Here is a 19,998-nt window from a genome sequence, read left to right as displayed (position 1 = left end):
AGTGAATGTTGCTCTTCTCTTCTTCGTTTGTATCTTGATAATACTAATATTGAACCACTCAAATTCTCTTCATCAATTGTGTCCATCTCCATACTCATGGACTTAGAAGTGAGTCTTGATTCAGATTGATGATGATCTTGAGCATTATCATAAAACTTGTAGTAATCATACAAACGAATTAAATAATTCTTTATGTCATCCACCATCACTTTAGCCATAGCATCTTCGTAAATATTCGAAAAGCAAAATGATATGTAATCCAATTTGTAACGAGGATCGAGTACCACTGCTATGAATATCAACTTATTAATTCTTTCCAGTTAGCCCCAATATTTGTCATACTTAACTTTCATATTTGAACTCATGTTACTTAAAACAAAGTTCACATTTGTACTCCACTGAACTAAAAGTTCTCAAATACCCCAAAGTTCATGAAAATAAGAATTAGAAGTCACATGTAAAGAACCACTTATCTTCGCAGTGACATCATTGAAAGCCTTCAAAAACTTTACAAACACTGCAACATTTTTTCAATCATCAATGGTTGGTGGCCCTATTCTTTTGTTTCCATGATCCCCTCCTTGAAATAATCAACATAATCTAATTCTTCCTCCTCTAATACTTTGAAAGCTTTTTCAAATTTCAAGGCATGATCAAGCATCAAATAAGTGGAATTCCATCGAGTCACCAGATCCAAACAAACAAGTGCTTTACATTTAATTTTTTCTTGTTCAACACGATCTTTAAATTTTGTCAATCTCTTGGGGGATGATCTAACATACCTCACGGCATTGCGAACACTAGAAATGGAGCCATGCATTTCTTTAAGCCCTTCATTCACAATCAAATTAATTATGTGAGCACAACACCTCATGTGTAATATTTCTCCATCTAAGACGAGTGAATTCCAACTTCTAAGGCTTCTCATAATATATGAAATAGCTATATCATTGGAACTTGCATTATCAATTGTGATAGAGAAAACCTTATCGATTCTCCATTCCAATAAACAACTCTCAATAATCTTGTCAATAGTCTTTCCCTTGTGGTTAGCAACTTGACAAAAATTGAGAATTCTTTTATGCAAATTCCATTATGAATCAATAAAATGAGCGGTGATTACCATGTAATTAATATTTTGCAATGAAGTCCATGTGTTAGTGGTAAGACAAACCCTCTTGGAATGACTGACTAAAAAATCTTTCAACATTCTTTTCTTCTTCTAGATAGAGCTGAAATATATCTCTAGCAATGATTACTCTTGACGGAGGGTCAAACTTAGGACATGCAATACTACAAAACAATTTGAAACCCTCATTTTCTACAAATTTAAATAATAATTCATCCATAATTATCATCTTGGCACATGCTGCTCTACATCTTGTTTGATTAAATAATGAAAGTAACAATATTACTACCACCCTTTCCATTCATTGAACGTTGAAAACTTATAGTGGTTTGTCCTTTGTCCTCCACCGTATGTGTACTTCCTACACTGATTTTTTAAGTGCTTCCATAATGTGCTAGTTCCACAAGAATTAGTATCACAAACATACTCTTTAGAACAATAGTTGCACTTGCACCTCTTATTATTGTTCTCTAATCTTGTAAAGTGATCCCACACGGTTGATTTACTGGGTTTCTTCTTCTTAAATTCAGATTGGGTAGCCAATGGTGGTTTCGATGCATTATCTTGCACATATTGTTGCACTATTGTTTTCCATCTATAAAAAGTAAAATAGAACTATTATGATTTAAACATTTAACTCAATATGAACAATTATCATAGAATGCATCAAGGTTAAAATATACCATCAGTTTTTGCAAAGGGATATAACAAAAAGAGAAAAAACGAAAAAACTTACCCGTTTAGCATTCCAGGAGACTAAAGAGAGAATGACGGCGCCCGATGAGAATTACCTTGAGATGTTCCAACAAGAAAGTTATTTACCTTTGCCATAAACTCAGCAAATTTCGAGAAAAAAAATAAAAAATCACAATAATTAAACTTTAATTTTAAACACAAAGTCGTGATGAGAATTACCCAAATATTTTTCCATTTAAAGTTATCTTTGAATCTTCGTAAATTGAGTTTGAAAGAAGGCAGATAGGACGTTACTATACTATAACGACTCAACTTTCTATATCCAAAAATGTATTCTCTCAATGGACACAATATGTACGACTAAATTGTTATTTATTGCATTCTATTATGTTCACTCAAAACACCATTTTAAGATGTAATGTGTAACACTAACCAAAACGTATATAGATATATTCCGAATGCATTTTAGCTACGTACGATTTAACGAAGGCTACTGTTGTCGGCTGTTGTCAGAAACCTCCTGGAGCTCGTCCTGCTTTGAGTCTTCTTCTTCGCAACCGCTCGGCGATGATGAAGGCAAGCTCTAGTGACTGAGAAGCATTGAGTCGGGGGTCACAGTGCGTATGGTACCGTGAGCTTAGATCGTTATATGTTATAGTTCGTGAGCCTCCAACACATTCGGTTACGTTCTGTCCTGTCATCTCCAAATGAACTCCTCCAGGGTAGCTTCCCTCTTGATCGTGTACGTCGAAAAATGCTCTCAACTCAGCCTGAAACCGTCACGTTTTAATATTTAGGTCTCTAAATAATGCGGAAGTAAACTACTAAAGGTATCTGACTAATTTTGTTACTAAACTTAACTAAATGCAGACAAAAATTGTTCTAAATGAAATGAAGATCTAGCAAGGAAGTAATAATATTTAGGTTTATGCACTCCAAGAAGGTCAAAAGCATCCTAATGCAACATCTCAAACCCACCGCTAACGGATATTGTTCTTTTTGAGCTTTTTTTTCTAGGTTTTCCCTCAAAGTTTTAAAATACATATGCTAGGTAGAGGTTTCTACACCCGTTCCCCTCTCCAACCGAGGTGGGATCTCACAATCCACCCTCTATGGAGACAAGCATCCTCACTGGTACACCGCTCGGTGTTTGACTTTGATACCATTCCTAACATCCCAGACCAACTACTAGCAAATATTGCTCTCTTTAGGATTCCCATCAAGGTTTTAAAATGTGGAGGTTTCCACACCCGTTCCCCTCTCCAACCGACGTGCAATCTCACAATTCACCCCCTTGAGGGCGAGTGTCCTCACTGGCACACTGCTCGGTGTTTGACTCTAATACCCTTTGTAACATCCCTAACCCACTACTAGCAGATATTTTCCTTTTTAGGCTTCCCTTCATGGTTTTAAAACGCGTCTGCTAGGGAGAGGTTTCCACACCTGTTCCCCTCTCCCATCGATGTGGGATCTCACAATCCACTCCCTTTGGGGGGCAAGCGTCCTCACTTGCACACTGCTTGGTGTATAGCTCTAATACCCTTTGTAACATCCCAAACCCACCGCTAGTAGATATTATCCTCTTTGGACTTCCCCTCAAGGTTTTAAAAGACGTCTACTAGGGAGAGGTTTCCACATCCATTCCCCTCTTCAACCGATGTGGGATCTCACAATCCACCCCCTTGGGGGTGAGCATCCTCGCTGAAACACTATCCGGTGTCTGGCTTTGATATCATTTATAACATCCCAAACCCACCGCTAGTAGATATTATCCTTTTTGGGTTTCCCCTTAAGGTTTTAAAACGCGTCTGCTAAGGAGAGGTTTCCACACCCGTTTCCCTCTTCAACCAATGAGGGATCTCAGATGATCAATGCATTAATAATAAAATAACAAGATTGTTGACCATGTCCTCCCCAAAATTTGAATTAGAGTATGTAATAAGATAGGCTAATAGTAGATAAACAGGAAATGAATGTAACAAGCAAGCTATTCTAATAACCAAATCGAATATATATAAATCAGAAAGAATGATCATACCCTTATTGCATCGAACGAACGTGTTTTTAGTCCACAGGGAGCTTTGATTGTATTCCCGTGCATCGGATCGCTAACCCAAGTGACGATTTGACCAGCTTGGCGAACTTCCCTGATTAGATGTGGAAGTTTCACTCTCATGTTCTCAGCTCCCATTCTTACTATCACTGTAATTCTTCCAGGCTTGTTCGTGGGGTTTAGGATGTCAATAAGCTTCACCAATTCTTTGGGATCCATCTTATCACTTGCCTGTATCAAAATGCTATAATTTATCAGTCATCAAATTTCTTCATCCACCAGAGGAATAATTCAAGAACCATAAGTGATGACCTAGAGAAGAATAATAGGTCTTTAGCAGTTCACGGAATGGGATGTTACACTATAGCAGATATTATCCGCTGTAGCCCATTACGTATCACCATCAGCCTCGCAATTTTTAAACGCGTTTGTTAGGGAGAGGTTTCCACACGGAATGTTTTGTTCCCCTCTCCAACCAATGTAGGATCTCAAAGTCCACCCTCCTTGAGGGCCAAGCGTCCTCGCTGGCACACCGCCTAGTGTCTAGCTCTGATGTCATTTGTAACCGTCCAAGACCACCGCTAGCAGATATTGTCTGCTTTAGCCCATTATGTATCGTCGTCAGCCTCACAGTTTTTAAATACATTTGCTAGGGAGAGGTTTCCACACCCTTATAAGGAATACTTCGTTCCCCTCTCCAACTGATGTGAGATCTCACAAGTAACAAAATAATATCGAGTTCAAACTTGATAAATAAAAAGTTATAAGAACATCCATAAAATGTTCAAACTCGAAGTCGTATAACCTATATGAAAGATCCTGTCCAAGTGAGATTGTATTACCAAAGTGTCAACAAAGGTAAAACTAAAGTGTAGTTTCAAGACAAAATGGGAAAAGAGGAAAGATGGAAGTACCTTAATGCCAAGAGGATTAGCAACACCTCTCAAAAACTCAACATGTGCACCATCAAGTTGGCGAGTTCGTTCTCCGACCCAAAGCATGTGAGCCGAGCAGTCGTAGTATATCCCAGAAGTGGAATCCTCCCTAGTAAGTGCTTGCTCGTAAGGGAGGAGCAAACACTCATGAGACGTCCAAAACTCGGTTGAGGTCATGATAGGGTGATCCACGGTGAGTCCAGCAGCAGACATGAATCCAAGGGCCTCGTCAACTCGATGAGCTAGTTCTCGGTATCTGTTGGCATGCGGTGGAAAATATATAACCAAACTATGCAAGTACAATGAAAAGTTATCATTTGAATGCACTTAATCAACATGGTTGACTAGATGTAATCGAATCCCAATTCAAAAGGCACATGAAAGAATAGTCTTCGAGAGTCAAACCTGTCGCCCTGCTCGCTATGCTCGGTGAAATCAAGATTCCACTGTGTAACTCGCTGCATTGCAGCATAACCTCCCGTGGCAAATGCCCTCAGGAGGTTCAATGTTGCTACCGACTGGCAGTAAGCTCTATTCATTCGATCGGGGTCGGGAACTCTAGATTTCTCATCAAATGAATCTCCATTTATATTGTCTCCTCTATAGCTTGGGAGTTTCATTCCATCCTTCTCCTCGTAAGGGTCCGATCTCGGCTTTGCAAACTGACCTGCCATTCTCCCGACCTACATTCATACATAAGTCCGATTACATACTCGCCAAACGTAATTCCATACAATAACCCTGGAATTATTCAACAGTCTCCAAGGAAAGAGTAATGAAGAATTACTTAACTGTTTCTCCAATCTCCAGTGTTGAGAAACTCGGTCTACATAATAAATAAGTAAAAGGAAGGAAAAACTTTATAATTGCAACATAACAGGGAATTCCAGTGACCATTCCATTAAGTAATTAAGCTCTAATGAAAATGGCATGGATGCAGCCCAAGCCTACCGTTAACAGATATTGTCCTCTTTGGGTTTTCCCTTTTGGGCTTCCTCTCAAGGCTTTTAAAATACGTCTGCTAGGGAGAGGTTTCCACAGCCTTATAAAGAATGTTTCGTTCTCCTCCCCAACCGATGTGGGATCTCACAACCTACCCCTTTGAGGTCCAACGTCCTCGCTGGCACTCGTTCCCTTCTCCAATCGATGTGGGACCCCCCAGTTTGACCATTATGATGGAAATTGGTACCTTGCCTCATGAGGTATGTTCAAATTGACTCCGGGCAGTGTGCCAGGGAGGAAGCTGAGCCCCACAGGGGGTGGACACGAGGCGGTGTACTAGCAAGGACGCTGGGCTCCAAAGAAGAGTGGATTGGGGGGTCCCACGAGAAGGGAACGAGTGCTAACAAGAACGCTGGGCCCCAAAGGGAGTGGATTATGGGATCTCACGTCGGTTGGGGAGGAGAATGAAACATTCTTTATAAGGGTTTGGAAACCTCTTTCTAGAAAACGCGTTTTAAAATAATCTTGAGGGAAAGTTCAAAGAAGACAATATCTACTAGCAGTAACGGTAACACTACAAACCATAACCTTGCATGAGTGTATGAGTGTGCTTAGAAGTGCAATTAAAATAAGTAAATTCAACAAAAACACTTCTTATAAGTCCAGAAAAGTGTTTAATGACCAATCACTTCAATGATTGGCTCGACTTTTTAAAGCTTCCCTAGCAATCCCTCGAGTGAAAAACACTAAAAATACTTTCTTGTAAAGCGCTTAAAATGCTTTTGACCTTTTATGATCACTCATAAATCACTTATAAACATGATGATTTTGAATGAAAAGAACTTTTAGGATGCAACAAAACAAAAGACACTCCCAAACATCACTGCAATATCAATTTCTCAATCGCTATCAACCCATAAGCCAAATCAATTATGAACATGCTTACCAAACGATGATCTAAAAGCCAAAAACATGACAAAATCATTCAACTTACCAATGGATCATTCATCAAAACCATACCACAATGCAAGTTAAAATAAAAAGGGCAACAGAAATCAACCTTGATAACAGGCATTTGACCTCCAAACATAAGAACAACGCTCATCTGGAGAAGAACACGGAAGGTATCACGAATGTTATTGGCATTAAACTCCTTAAAGCTCTCAGCACAATCCCCACCCTGAAGAAGAAACGCCTTCCCCACAGCGGCCTGTGCCAGCCGCTCTTCAAGGGACCTAGCTTCTCCTGCAAACACGATCGGAGGGAAGGATTCGAGGGTCTTGAGGACGGATTCAAGCATCGCCTGATCAGGATATTCGGGTAGTTGCAGAGCCTTCTTCGACTTCCAGCTATCGAGGGTCCATTTCGTCGGTACAAGAATCGATGGCTTTGACGACTTTGATGGGTCGGCGGCATGGATTGCGGAGATGGGTTTGAGCGATCGGGCGGTGGCGGTGGCGGTGGTGAAGGGAGGCGGACGGGTGATCGGAAAGTGGGAATTTAGGAGGGATTTTGAGAGAGGGGAAGTCGCTGGGAGAGCCATTTTGGGGTAAGTTTGAGAAAGAGAAACAGAGTGAAGATCGATGCGGCGGATGGAGGAAGATGAGAATTGAAATTATCTCAAAGAAGATGAAATCGATCGACTTTTGTGAGTGTTTGTTCTGTTATTCTTAATACAATCGATCAATATCAGAATCTGATTTTTTCTTTTCTTTTTTTAAATTAATTATAGAAAAAACGTTAGAATTTTGACATTTTATTGGAAGAATCTTTTGAACAAATTTTAAAATTATGAATATGGGACAAAAAAAAAATATCTAAAATTTCAATGTTACGACTCTGATATTGTCTATTTTGAATTTTGAGTTTCGTTCTAAAAAAAATAGAACACTCGAGAGACGGTTAATTAGAGTTGAAGATGATAAGATCACTCAAAACATTCCCCACATAATCTCATCCTCTGTCCCTACACTACAAAGCGCGCGCACCTCGCAGAAACGGGCTGCTCCGGGAACCGATTCACTCGCATTTCGCCTTCCGTTATGAGATGCCAATGGCCTCCACGCTCTGCATAGCCACCCATCTCGGCGCCCTAAAGAAGAATCTCGATGACTATCTCTCCCACCGCAGCACCCTCACTCCAAGGCAAGCTCCCGACACTGCAAATAGCCACTAGACGTTCTTGCCCATCTTCAAATTGGTACTATTTTCTTCTGCTATCACAGCTCTTATCTGGGTTGTTTCAGGTTGTCCAGTTTATCAACCGATGCTCGGAAATTTGCCCGCGGGAGTCGTGGAAAGCAATTGGGTGTGTGCGGAAAGGTCCGTTTTAGAGGTTTTGTGTCGAAATGTAAAGCAATTGAGTTTAATTCGATGCCCCAAGAGAATGGAGAAGAGGGCTTGGCCATGGGGACTCTGATTTGGAGGGCTATTAAGCTACCAATTTACTCTGTTGCGTTGATTCCTTTAATGGTATGCATATACTCGTTGCATTCTATGGTAGCAAGTTGTGCAAGATTTGATATCAATCTTTTGAGAAATGTGTTGCATCAATTGTGATGAACTTGATTGTTCTTGATCTTTGAGTGTGTTCTATTCCATTTCTGAAGATGCTATGTATTAAGATTTTTCTCTTTGATTACAAACAGGTAGGAAGTGCAGCTGCTTATTTTGAGTCTGGGAATTTTTCCACTCGGCTTTTTTTTGTAATCCTGGCTTCTTCGGTTCTTGTCATCAGTTGGCTTAACTTAAGGTGAAGAACTAGTTCTTGTATGACTTACATCTGTTTGTTTTTACACTCAACCTGATCTTTGATAGCTTAATGGTTGCATAGACGTTTGTTTCATGGTAAATTGTGAGATCTCATATCGGTTGGGGAGGAAAGTGAAGTATTCTTTTTAAGGGTGTGGAAACCTCTCTCTAGCTGACGTGTTTTAAAAACCTTGAGGGAAAGCCCAAAGAGGACAATATCTGCTCGCGGTGGACTTAAGCTGTTACAAATGGTATCAGAGCTAGACACCGGGTGGTGTGCTAGTGAGGACGTTGGGCCCCAAAAGGGGTGGATTGTGAGATCCCACATTGAATGGAGAGAGGAACAAGGGCAAGCAAGGACGTCGAGTCCCGAAGGGGGGTGGATTGTGAGAGAATGAAACATTCTTTATAAGGGTGTGGAAATCTCTCCCTAGCAGACGCGTTTTAAAAACCTTGAGGGGAGACTCGAAAGGGAAAGCCCAAAGAGGACAATATCTACTAGTCTATTCCCTAGTAGACGCGTTTTAAAAACATTAAGGGGAGACTTGCAAGGGAAAGCCCAAAGAGGGCATCCCTTTGAACAAAAGAACGGGAAAGATGAATCCTATCGATAAAGGCATTTTTTTTCTGCTAGCTTTGATACGTGGGCACGAAAGTCAAATGTTTGCTTCCTTCCGTCAATTCTGGGTCTCTTAGGAAATTCTCTTGCACTCCGATAGGACTGTAAGCTATCTTCTTACCAAGCGGGAATGGGTTTTACTAAAATATCTTTCTTTTATTTGCTAGCGGTAGACTTGAGTTGTTACATAAACTCTATCTATTGCCATCTTGCCTAGTCTAGAGATTCGTTGCCCTCCTTCGAGGTCTACCATTTTGAGGAAGGTGCTTTTAGTTGTAGAACTCCCCTATTGTCCATGGAAGCCTTTGCTTGCTCATTTCTAACACGGGTTCAGGACAAAGTATGAACTATGAGCTCCTTCCCCCATTTGAAGTTAACGAATTAAACCGCTCCATTTGCAGTAATGACGCGTACGACTTCAGTACCGGAGCTGATAAAAACAAAAAGGAGTCGGTTGTAAAACTTGTTGGCAGGTAAAGTTCACACTACTTTCTCGTCTAAGGACCCCTCGAATTTCGTAATTTTTGTCCTTATAGAACTTATCGACTTGTTTGTGTTATTGTGGTGCAATAAGCCCTATAGGGACGCTTGTTGCTGCTTACACTTTTCTTGCTATTGGCTTCTTGGGGTTGACATGGGCATCTCTGGAGGCTGGGAGCCTGCGTGCCATATTATTTCTAGCCTTTTCAATTATTTGTGGCTACATATATCAGGTAACACCTGGGATCTTTAATTTTTGGTCTTCTTCATACTCTTGGCCCCAAGTCAATTTCTTTGCTTCATAATTCATGTTGATTCCAATGAATCTTAAATGAAATAATCGAGACGCCACTAATCCTTCTTTTAGCATTTGAAAGAAGTAATTGATTGAGCTGTTGACAGTGTTAGGATTATTCGGAGAGGATTCTCACACCGGCTAATTATGGGGTTGATCATGGGTTTATAAGTAAGGAATACATCTTCATTGGTATGAGACGTTCTGGGGAACCAAAAGCAAAGCCATGAGAGCTTATGCTCAAAGTGGACAATATCATACCATTGTGGAGGGTCGTGATTTCTAACATGGTATTAGAGTCATGTCAATTGAATCCTCAAATGTCGAACGAAGAAGTTGTGAGTCTCGAAGGTGTAGTAAAAAATGACTTAAGTGTTGAACAAATGGTGTACTTTGTTCGAGGGCTCCAAAAGAGGAGTCGAGCCTCGATTAAGGGGAGGCTGTTCGAAGGCTCCATTGGCCTCCGGAGAGGCTCTATGGTGTACTTTGTTTGAGGGGAGAATTGTTGAGGATTGTTGGGAGAGGTGTCCCACATCGACTAATTAAGGGGTTGATCATAGATTTATAGGTAAGGAGTACATGTCCATAGATACAAGGCCTTTGAGCTTACGTTCAAAGTGGACAATATCATACCATTTTAGATATTCGTGATTCCTAACCAGACCCACCTATTTATTCTGTACACGCACACTATAACAAGCTATTTATTCTTTAGCTTTGATAATTGACTCGGTTGCAGTGTCCACCGTTCCGGTTAAGCTACCAAGGATTGGGAGAGCCGTTGTGCTTTGCTGCTTTCGGTCCATTTGCTACAACAGCATTTTACTTATTACAGAGCAACGCAAGGTTACAATCATTTGGTTTGGATTAGCAGTTGTTGTCTGGTTTTTTTCTATATTGACTGTCTGTCTGAACCACAGGGAGATGAGATATCTTCCCATAACCAATACGATCCTTTCCGCCTCTATCCTTGTCGGAACGACGACGACTCTAATTCTCTTCTGCAGCCATTTCCATCAGGTACTTTCCCCCCTCGTCGAGACAAAAACAAAACAAAAAACATGTATCCTTAACTCTTCTGCTGTCTTACATTAACGATCATGTTTGACCAACACCGACATTGTTGTGCATAGGTTGAGGGAGACAGGGCTGTTGGAAAAATGTCCCCTTTGGTATAACATGTCTTTGCTCAGCTTCAGCTTGTCAAAAACATTTGGAGAAATTAATGTTGTATCTGTCTGTGTTGGATAACTTATTATGCAGGTAAGGCTTGGCACAGAAAGAGGTTCCAAGGTGGTGAAGGCTGCAGTAATTATGCTTTTTGTGCTTCTATTTGCTCTGGGTTTAAGCCAGAGTCTTCCATTTACTTGCATTGTAAGTTAATTCTGAAAACTCGACTTACTTTGTGAACGGAATAACTTTACGTTATCTTTCATTTATGCTATTGTTTTCTTTTGTAGTTCTTTTGTGGTCTGACGATCCCGGTGGGCAAGCTGGTGGTTAGCTTCGTTGAAGAAAACCACAAGGTGATTGGCTAACAATTTACTTTAAAAATCATACGTTAAATCTTCAGGTCAATTAGTGATTCAACCGATGACCTAAAAAATTCAATCACGATGAATTCATTTAGATTGGGTTGAGTTCAAAATTAAAGCTTTATGGGTTGGAGTCCGTTCATGGGTTTCTCTACTATTGACCTAAGGAAATCTACTCTTGTTCTTTGGGCCAATTTTTGATCAAACAAAAAAGGGCAAGCCATTCTTTTTCACTACCATGAGAAAAAGGTTAGGATAGATAGCGACTCCCTAGCCGAAGAGCCTCCCAGACAAGGGGCGGCAGTCAACCACCTACTCTCGAGATTCATATGGGTCAATCGATCTTTGCGTTGAGTTGGGTCTAAGTAATGTGTCAACTCAATTCAACCTAACCCACGAACGCCTCTAGAAGCTTACCTGGATACTCATAGATTTTTAAACGCCTCTAGAAGCTTACCTGGATACTCATAGATTAAAAAGTATTGACGATTATAAAATGTTAATGGGTTATATGTTAATAAAAATGAGAAATTTGTAGGAAAATATTTTTCATTTATTATTATTATTATTTAGCTTTTTTATATTTTTCCTTAATTTGCAGGATAAACAGAAAATTTTCATGGCCAAGTATTTGTGTGTGCGGTTACATTCCATATTTGGACTTGCATTGGCGGCTGGATTGGTTGCAGCTAGATTCATTAATTAATTAATGTTTTGATCACGGTAGAGTATTCATAACGGAAAGTCGGAAGCCGTGATCACTTCCCGACATTTTGAATTACCATCGATAATGTAACCAATGCAAGTTTCATTATATAGTGTAACAATCCAAGTTCAAGATTTTTAAAACACGTATGCTAAAAAGAGGTTTCCACACTCTTCATAAAAATGTTTCGTTCTCATCTCCAACCGATGTGAGATCTCATAATTCACCCCTTTTGAAGCCCAACGTTCTCACTAACACTTGTTTCTCTCTTTAATTGATGTAGGATCTCACAATTCACCCTCCTCTGTGATCCAACATTCTCGTTGACATACCGTCTAGTGTCTACCCCCTTTAGAGCTCAACATTATTGTTGGCACACCACCTAGTATTCAACTCTTAAAGACTCAGTGTTCTCGTTGGCATACCGATTTATGTCCACTCATTTCGAGGTTAGTGTCGAGGGTTTATAACGAGACTTCATAGAACTTTCCCCACAATTTGTACCTTTCATGATATTGAGTGGGCTCCTTGGGGCCCAAGTACATTAACAACAAAGCTCGACTTTGTCCATTTCCATCCAATAAAGTCAACAGTCACGACAAAGAAAAATCACCAATCGCCATTACAATAACATTCAAACCTTGCGGTGGTAACATACTCCTTTAAACCACTCTCTCTCCTTGGCCGCCGGATTTTCCAATTTCAACGCCTTCTCTCTCTCTCCTCCTCAAATCCGCCATGGATTTCCTCTCCCGAAAGCTCCTCCCCGACGACGACGACGACGACGACTTCAAGGAACTCTGCCTTAAAACCTGCCCCAATAACTCTCCCGATAATTGCCCTTCCGATTGCCTCGAAAAATGCCCAAATCTTTGTTCCCGTGGCCCGATTTCAATCCCGCCGCCCTATTACGACAAATCGCCTCACAAACTCCCCAATTGGGTCACAGCCACCATCGCCCTTCTCTCTTTCACCTTTCTCCTCGTCCTCTGTTACACCGTCTACGTCCGTTTCTACTCCGGCCGCCGCAGACGCCGCCAACGCCCTGACCCCCCACCGCCCACCACCCACCAGGAGGAGTTTCTCGATGAAGAACATGGCCCTGTTTTGGATCACCCCATCTGGTATATCCGCACCATCGGCCTCCCACCGGCTGTCATCAACGCCATCGCTATCTGCAAATTCAAAACCGGCGAGGGTTTGATCGACGGAACAGAGTGCTCTGTTTGTTTAAGCGAATTTGAAGAGGATGAGACTCTTAGACTTTTGCCCAAGTGTAGCCACGCTTTTCATCTCCCCTGTATCGACACTTGGCTTCAATCCCACACGAACTGCCCCATGTGCCGCGCTCCAGTGGTAGCTCAATCCACTGCCGTGACCCCACCGCCGCCGCCGCCTCCGCCTCCTCTGGTCACATCTGAAGAAACCCAGATGAGGGATTTACAGATGGAAGTGGGAAATGGATCCAATTCCGGCGAATCTTCTCTAAGAAACGAAGAACAACAAGAACAAGATGAAATTCAGGCAGTGAGAAGATCAGTTTCTTTAGATTCATTATCAGCTCTTCGAATCATCTCTGATCTTGCTGAAATTGGTATGAGAAATGGGAATGATTTGAAGAAGAAATCATGCCAAGAGAGAGTGAATTCTTCAGCTGCTATGAACAGGTCAGTTTCTTGCAGTGGCGAATTTGTGATGAGAAATTCGACACAGAGTAGTAGTTGAACTCTGTTTCTTGTTCTTGTTTGGTTTTTGGTCTCTGAAGATGGAAATATGTCTAAAGAAACTCTCAGGAAGCTGAGAAAACACACACGATTTGAAAAGATTAATGATATATACGATGTTGGAAACATTTTTTTTTTTTTCTTTTTCGTGAAGTTCTTACATTGGATGTTTGTACAAAATACATTCCAATGGTTCCAAATTGAACTCTTCTAAAACATAGATTTAAGATTATGTTTTTTCTAGCTCATCAATCTTATTGGCGTAGTCATTTAATATATTACATTTATGTAGCGTATGAAATTAGCGATCTCTAATTTGTACCTTTGTGTTATGTCTGTTCGATAATTACCTAATAAGTGGTTGAGTGAGCAAGCAGCCTTAGCTCCATGGCAGGACATTCAGTGTCCCTTTCTTTTTCGGTTTGGCTACGGTACGATACCTAAACTTGAAATTACGATGATTGGATTTCACAAATCCTGTCTACTGGGACGACAAGTCTTTTAAAGTCTAGAGATATAAGATTCTCAAGTGAAGCTGTGGGAAGGAATGAAGTAGCTTTATCGAAGATAAGGAGTATCTCGATTGATAGAGAGAGGAAAGTAGAGTACGAGATTATCACGTATTTAATTTATGGTAATAGACTTTTAAATAAAGAAAATTTTTAGAATTTAAATAATTATAAATATTTAGCGACTACAGTCCACAATCATATATAATAATTTAAAAAACTTCGAGGAAACTGGAATATATTAATGAAACTTCGTAATTCTAGATTATCATCCACCGAAACACCTTTATTCGTTTCAAACAACAAATCATCATCATCATCATATTAACCCTCAACCATATTCGGCCGATGTTGAATCGATGCATGTAACAATAACACTAAATTGGAAAATATTGGACGTAGTCCAGAGTTTATAGCAAATGAGTGTATCTTTCGATGTAATTTATTGGTATAACTATTCTATCCTCATAATCGATCTCATCCAAATGTGATCTTATTTCATTCATGTATATATCTTTTGCTCAGAGTGTCATATATCGAAATGGTAGCGTCTTTCTTTTCATCAAAATGATGGCATCACGACATTATATCTTTGTCGAACTTCAAGTCCTACAACGTTGATTTGGCTTTGAATCACTCCCTTGAGTACCCAGCAACAATCTTGCCTCCCACTAAATAAAAACATTTTAAAAATATTGATATTAACCAAATGCTTTAGCTATATCTATATGTACCTTCAAATGAACATGTGAGATTCCACTTCGGTTGGGGAGGGGAACGAATCATTCTTATACGTAAACCTCTTTTTATTAGACGCGTTTTAAAATCGTGAGACTGACGAAGATACATAATGGGTCAAAGCAGATAATATCTATGAGGGGTGAGCGTGGACCATTACTGAACAAAATCCAACCACGCACACTTCAATGGCAAGCCAAGTTCAAAACCAAAAACCAAACACTATGCGTTTGTTAGGGAGGAAAAAAACAATGGATCACCAACCCAATGTCAAATTCCACTAATATTAAAGGGAAAAGAAAACCCTCTGAATTGGAGTGGGCAAGTTGGAGACAAACTGGATGGTCACAGTGTATCCAATTTAGATAATGAGGGTACCATAGGGTTTTGGGTTTTGGGTTTCGGGTTTAGGATTTAGGGATGATGGATTGGACTAATCTAGATTGAGCTGGACCAGCGGTGAAACATCAACCGATAAAACGAACCCAGATTGAATCATGTCTGAAATCACTTGAATTAGTTAGAGACACATTGAACTGATGGTCTCCTTCGCGTGAAGGGTACATCATCTTCTCTGGCGAGATTTGCATGCAAAACGAGGAATCTGAATCTGACAATTAAAGAGAGGAAGAGTAGTGGCATAGATAAACTATTCGTTCACGCAATGGAAGCATTAGATCTTAGTTTGATTTTATTAATAAGCACAAATCTTATGTGGGTAGAAATAGTAGTCGAAAAATCTGTTGGATGTGTTCCAACCCTATGAAACTTTTCCACAATATCTTTTTGGATAACTCCCTAACACAAATTTTATATTTGACTCGGTCTCTAAAATGTCAAGTTCGGTTAAATCAGCTATGAAAATCAAAAGAGAAATCTTACTTGAAATATCAATCACCTAGTATTAAGATAGAGGTGCATGTGATCATCCTATGAAATATCAATCTTATAAATTAACAAATTTACAAATAGAGATTAACAATTTTTTCCGTCTAGTCTTATACCCACTCATTCTATAAGATACCTCGACTCATATGTTTACACAAACAATTTAGATCACATCATTTAAAATAATTAACAATAGATAATGTTAAATTACAACTAAAATAATCGACATTTTTATTAAAAATTATATACTTACGAGGGTGCTTCTATATCTTTTTATTGTCCATGCCCTTCTTCTATCATTAAAAATTTCATCGTTGAACCAAAAGAAGGCAAGGAGTGGAATACCACCGGGAGAAAGGGTACCATATAAAAAACTTTTTTTGTCCTATAAATTTGTTTAATAAACTAATCCTTTTACTGTCACTATTTATGATATTAGCCGATGATTCAACGTTAGTATGGAAGAAAATATCAAAAGTTGGATGATCCTTTCTCAAAAGTAGTCTCACTATTTCCGTTCCTTTTATCATAAAGTAATTCTCATTTCCAACTACAAAACATTCAAAAGTAACGATATCGCACAATCTCCATAAAGACGATCATCTCAATGATTCAATACGTTCAAAGCAAGAATATTGACAAATGTCATCTGAATGATTCAATACGTTCAAAGCAAGAATATTGACAAATATCGAAAAAGTAATGCAATGATTTCTAGGGATTCAAATTAATGAAGCCTTTTTCCATAGTTCATTAACAAAAAAATTCTTGGCCTTGAGAAGATTAAAACAAAGTTTGCACCTCATAAATTTATCAAACAATACGTGAAGCCTTTTTCTGCAAATAATTCATGGTCTAGTAACCCCTATAGTGTGAAAGCAAAATCTATTGTCGAGTCCTAATACTCGTCTAAGAGAGAAAACAGAGATACGAGTCTTGAAAATGATACTCGACAAAGCAAGTGAAGCATCGTGTAGTCCCTATGAAATTGTGGTACACATCAATGTTTATCATATTGTGATTCATTCTTGTCAATTAAAGGACTTATTGCATCAGCTAAGAGACTTTCTGTTTTACTATCAAATAAAATTAGAGACGTGCAGCATGATCCAACCAAAGAGAGTCTTATCATTTGACTGAAGGAAGACAAATAACATTTGTCAATAAATTTTTATAGTATTGTCAACCTAAGCATAATTCAACCGATTAAAGAATATATCATGAATCAAAAGATAAGGGTTTGACCGCCCACCCCACGATATTTAACTCATGGCCCGGTGCAGGCGTCAAGGATTGACATAACACTAACTAAAAGATGAGCATCCTCCTCCAACCCTAGTCCTAATCTAGCCAAATGGTGAGTGCCATACAATTCATTCATAGATTAACACTTAAAAAGACAATGTTAAATAATGTTCTCTCTGCTTTCTACTTTCTAACTTTTGATCAAGAAACAATGCTATAGATTTTTTTATATCCGCCCAGACCTACCGCTAGTAGATATTGTCCGCTTTGACTCGTTACATATCACCATCAGCTTCACGGTTTTAAAACGCGTCTATTAGGGAGAGGTTTCCACATTCTTATAAGAAATGTTTCGTTCCCCTCTCCAACCGATGTGAGATCTCACCAAGGTTCCAACATCCTCGCTACCATACCCCTCGTTGCATGACTCTAATACATTTGTAACAACCCAAACCTACCACGAGTAGATATTCTCCACTTTGGCCCCTTACGTATCACCGTCAACCTCACGGTTTTAAAACGCGTCTATAAGGGAGAGGTTTCCATACTCTCGTAAAGAATGTTTCGTTCCCCTCTCCAACCGATGTGGAATCTCACGTTTTCATTCGGCTATGGCATCCACAATTAACCACAAGCTTGTTTTCATTCAAAAGAAAATCCAGAAACCCCACAAGAAACAATGCTATAGTTTCATCAAGATGCAAATTTCATTATTCCAGAGAAGTGGAGAGAATCAGCAAACCAATCAGAGAGATTAAAACGACAAAATATACAGAAAACTCGTGAAATGAGAAAAAAAAAACAGCTAACAAGTTGGAGAATCAAAAACAATAATGCAGAAGAAAATCACATTCATCCACCAATTATTCATCATATTCAAACTCAAACTGACAAACCGACAGGGGACCGACTACATCAGAAACAACAAATCTAAAAAGAACTAAAAGCCAACCTCAGTGAAAGTTCCCACGAGCAGCAGCAGAGCACCAACGCCACACCTTCACAACTTTCTGAAAAAAAAGCAATCACTTCCCACATTGCAAGAAAAAAACAAGCTTACCTTTACGACATTATTGATTAAAGGGCATTTCCAGCTCAGCATCCACCATATCATTATGAAACACAATACTACACTCTCACAATTCCTTGCACTTGGATCACTTTTCCAATACTTTCATTATCTGCAATTTTTCTTTCTTTTTTTCTATCCATGAAGGGTAAAGAGAAGGCAAAGCACCATATAGAGAAGGGGGAGATGGAGATAAGTGGAGGGTGGGGCATAACTTACCAAATGCGCATGCACTAAATTCATGGGGTCCCTCGAGAACACAACAAATACCTCCACTTTTACCTCCTAAGTTGTCGAATCTGAGTGATTCCTTTAATCTTTAATGCTCCAAAAGCAAATAGACAATCATTTCTGGTCAACATTACCCATTTTGTCTTCAATGGCAACGAGCAAAGAGCAGTATCTGCATATTACTTAAATTCCTTTAGTAGCCCATTATGTACAGTCCTTCATGTCCATGGGGTCCCATAAAAGCAAGCCAAGGCACCACATTGATGTTCAAATTAAACAATCATTCTGGAAAAGAAAAGTTTGGTCACCACTTTTTTCTCCATCCTGGCATCCTTGACCGACATCACAGCGGGGCGTGACAGCCAGCCCCACAGCTTTTTGCTTTAAACTTTAGAGACTTCAAGTAGTCTATAGTGTCATCAATGATCGACATCGGGTGCTTGCCCTCGGCACCAGGAACCATGCTTTCAAGAAGTTTCAAAGTCTCTCTTAACTTGGCTTTTTTCGATGAAAAATTGCCCGAAACGGAATCCATTTGATGTCCTCGGCTATCGCCACCAGTGTAGCTTGATTTCGTATCAACTCCGTAGTTGTTAAATGCATCTACTTTCACTGAAACAGGGGCATCTGACAATTTCTTGTGCCCACCATCTAGCAATCTCTGCCTTTTTCTGGGGCCATCAGAGCTAGCAACTTCCTCATTCATTTCCTCAGTTTGTTTATCATAAAGTTCCTTAATCAGCGGTGGGGAATGACCAGTGCTAGTTACTTCATCATCACTGCTATAGTGGTTGTCATCATCTGAATAAAGCAAGGCGTTTATTTCTTCTGTGTCTTCATGCATCTCGCTTTCCTCACCAGCAAGTCCATTATTCAATGGACATTTGTGAAACAAATAATTTTTAAAATCAATATCCCCAGCAGCTTCTTCTTCATCATCATTTAAGCCATGACTGCAATGTTTTGCACTAATGGAGATGGGGATCTGAGCACAACCAGAACTATACATTACACTTGTTTGATTTGCAGACTGATCAAAAATAATGTATTCCTTTTTAGAAAACTCGGTATTTGAGCCATGTAAAGTCATTCGAGCGTGTCCCAAAGAAGAATTGCAGTGTTTTTCCACAAGGTATGGAAGTACATGGGGACACACGGTCCCGAGATAAGATGGAAAGCTATGAAGCAACACATTCTTCTGTTCCGAATTCAAACCAACATGTGGAGGATTAGAAGATCCTCGAAATTTTGCTTGTGCAGAAGAGATATAAGTATCTGGGTTCAGAAATGGCAGCCTGAAATTTAACAATTCATTCATGCAATTTAAATCGGGCGGGTTCCCAGCAGCATGCCCAGGCTGAGGCCAAGAATCTCCAGTCTTAACCATCCAACAAAAAACCAATCACCTAAACATTGACAATGAAAAGGGAAAAAAAAAAAAAAAAAAAAAAAA

General features: G+C 39.6%; 4 protein-coding genes across 5 annotated transcripts in view; 2 read left to right on the top strand and 2 right to left on the bottom strand.

Annotated features, from left to right (window-relative positions):
* Nucleotides 1–2,169: 2,169 nt before the first annotated feature.
* LOC111485990 (phospho-2-dehydro-3-deoxyheptonate aldolase 2, chloroplastic-like) lies at nucleotides 2,170–7,331 on the bottom strand. The gene is made up of 5 exons (XM_023132974.1): nucleotides 6,816–7,331; nucleotides 5,219–5,496; nucleotides 4,793–5,069; nucleotides 3,864–4,109; nucleotides 2,170–2,595 (listed from the first exon to the last, which is right to left on the bottom strand). Exons 1-5 carry the CDS (start codon nucleotides 7,296–7,298, stop codon nucleotides 2,335–2,337), a joined length of 1,545 nt encoding a protein of 514 aa, XP_022988742.1. The 5' UTR covers nucleotides 7,299–7,331; the 3' UTR covers nucleotides 2,170–2,334.
* On the top strand, nucleotides 7,285–12,251 carry LOC111486134 (2-carboxy-1,4-naphthoquinone phytyltransferase, chloroplastic). The gene is made up of 12 exons (XM_023133156.1): nucleotides 7,285–7,351; nucleotides 7,730–7,900; nucleotides 8,002–8,227; nucleotides 8,404–8,507; nucleotides 9,527–9,598; nucleotides 9,700–9,838; nucleotides 10,640–10,746; nucleotides 10,821–10,920; nucleotides 11,034–11,072; nucleotides 11,164–11,274; nucleotides 11,361–11,426; nucleotides 12,037–12,251. The coding sequence occupies exons 2-12, from the start codon at nucleotides 7,803–7,805 to the stop codon at nucleotides 12,139–12,141; spliced, it is 1,167 nt and encodes a 388-aa protein (XP_022988924.1). The 5' UTR covers nucleotides 7,285–7,351; nucleotides 7,730–7,802; the 3' UTR covers nucleotides 12,142–12,251.
* A 377-nt stretch (nucleotides 12,252–12,628) lies between these two features.
* LOC111486075 (RING-H2 finger protein ATL5-like) lies at nucleotides 12,629–14,108 on the top strand. Its single transcript, XM_023133080.1, has one exon. It carries the CDS (start codon nucleotides 12,880–12,882, stop codon nucleotides 13,864–13,866), a length of 987 nt encoding a protein of 328 aa, XP_022988848.1. The 5' UTR covers nucleotides 12,629–12,879; the 3' UTR covers nucleotides 13,867–14,108.
* Nucleotides 14,109–18,058: 3,950 nt separating this feature from the next.
* The window catches only part of LOC111486065 (transcription factor bHLH143-like), a 4,265-nt gene continuing 2,325 nt past the window's right edge, over nucleotides 18,059–19,998 (bottom strand). For both annotated transcript variants that reach the window (XM_023133066.1, XM_023133067.1), the window contains one exon: nucleotides 18,059–19,951. In XM_023133066.1, the coding sequence (XP_022988834.1) occupies nucleotides 18,889–19,932 (1,044 nt within the window). In that variant the 5' untranslated portion in view covers nucleotides 19,933–19,951 and the 3' untranslated portion in view covers nucleotides 18,059–18,888. The remainder of the gene's footprint in view (nucleotides 19,952–19,998) is intronic.

Source organism: Cucurbita maxima, unplaced genomic scaffold, assembly GCF_002738345.1.
Source record: "Cucurbita maxima cultivar Rimu unplaced genomic scaffold, Cmax_1.0 Cma_Scf00011, whole genome shotgun sequence".
NCBI classification, from domain to species: domain Eukaryota; kingdom Viridiplantae; phylum Streptophyta; class Magnoliopsida; order Cucurbitales; family Cucurbitaceae; genus Cucurbita; species Cucurbita maxima.
Note: the sequence above shows the minus strand (reverse complement) of the source record. Positions and strands in the feature narration are given on the sequence as shown.

Excerpts from the sequence above, each read along its gene's own strand:
- LOC111485990 (XM_023132974.1), bottom strand. The coding sequence starts at position 7,298 with ATGGCTCTCCCAGCGACTTCCCCTCTCTCAAAATCCCTCCTAAATTCC. Across the intron at positions 4,110-4,792 it reads CTAATCCTCTTGGCATTAAG|GCAAGTGATAAGATGGATCC; the intron begins GTACTTCCATCT and ends ATTTTGATACAG. Across the intron at positions 2,596-3,863 it reads GTTCGTTCGATGCAATAAGG|GCTGAGTTGAGAGCATTTTT; the intron begins GTATGATCATTC and ends TGACGGTTTCAG.
- LOC111486134 (XM_023133156.1), top strand. The coding sequence starts at position 7,803 with ATGCCAATGGCCTCCACGCTCTGCATAGCCACCCATCTCGGCGCCCTA. Across the intron at positions 9,839-10,639 it reads TTTGTGGCTACATATATCAG|TGTCCACCGTTCCGGTTAAG; the intron begins GTAACACCTGGG and ends ACTCGGTTGCAG. Across the intron at positions 10,921-11,033 it reads TCTGCAGCCATTTCCATCAG|GTTGAGGGAGACAGGGCTGT; the intron begins GTACTTTCCCCC and ends TGTTGTGCATAG.
- LOC111486075 (XM_023133080.1), top strand. The coding sequence starts at position 12,880 with ATGGATTTCCTCTCCCGAAAGCTCCTCCCCGACGACGACGACGACGAC.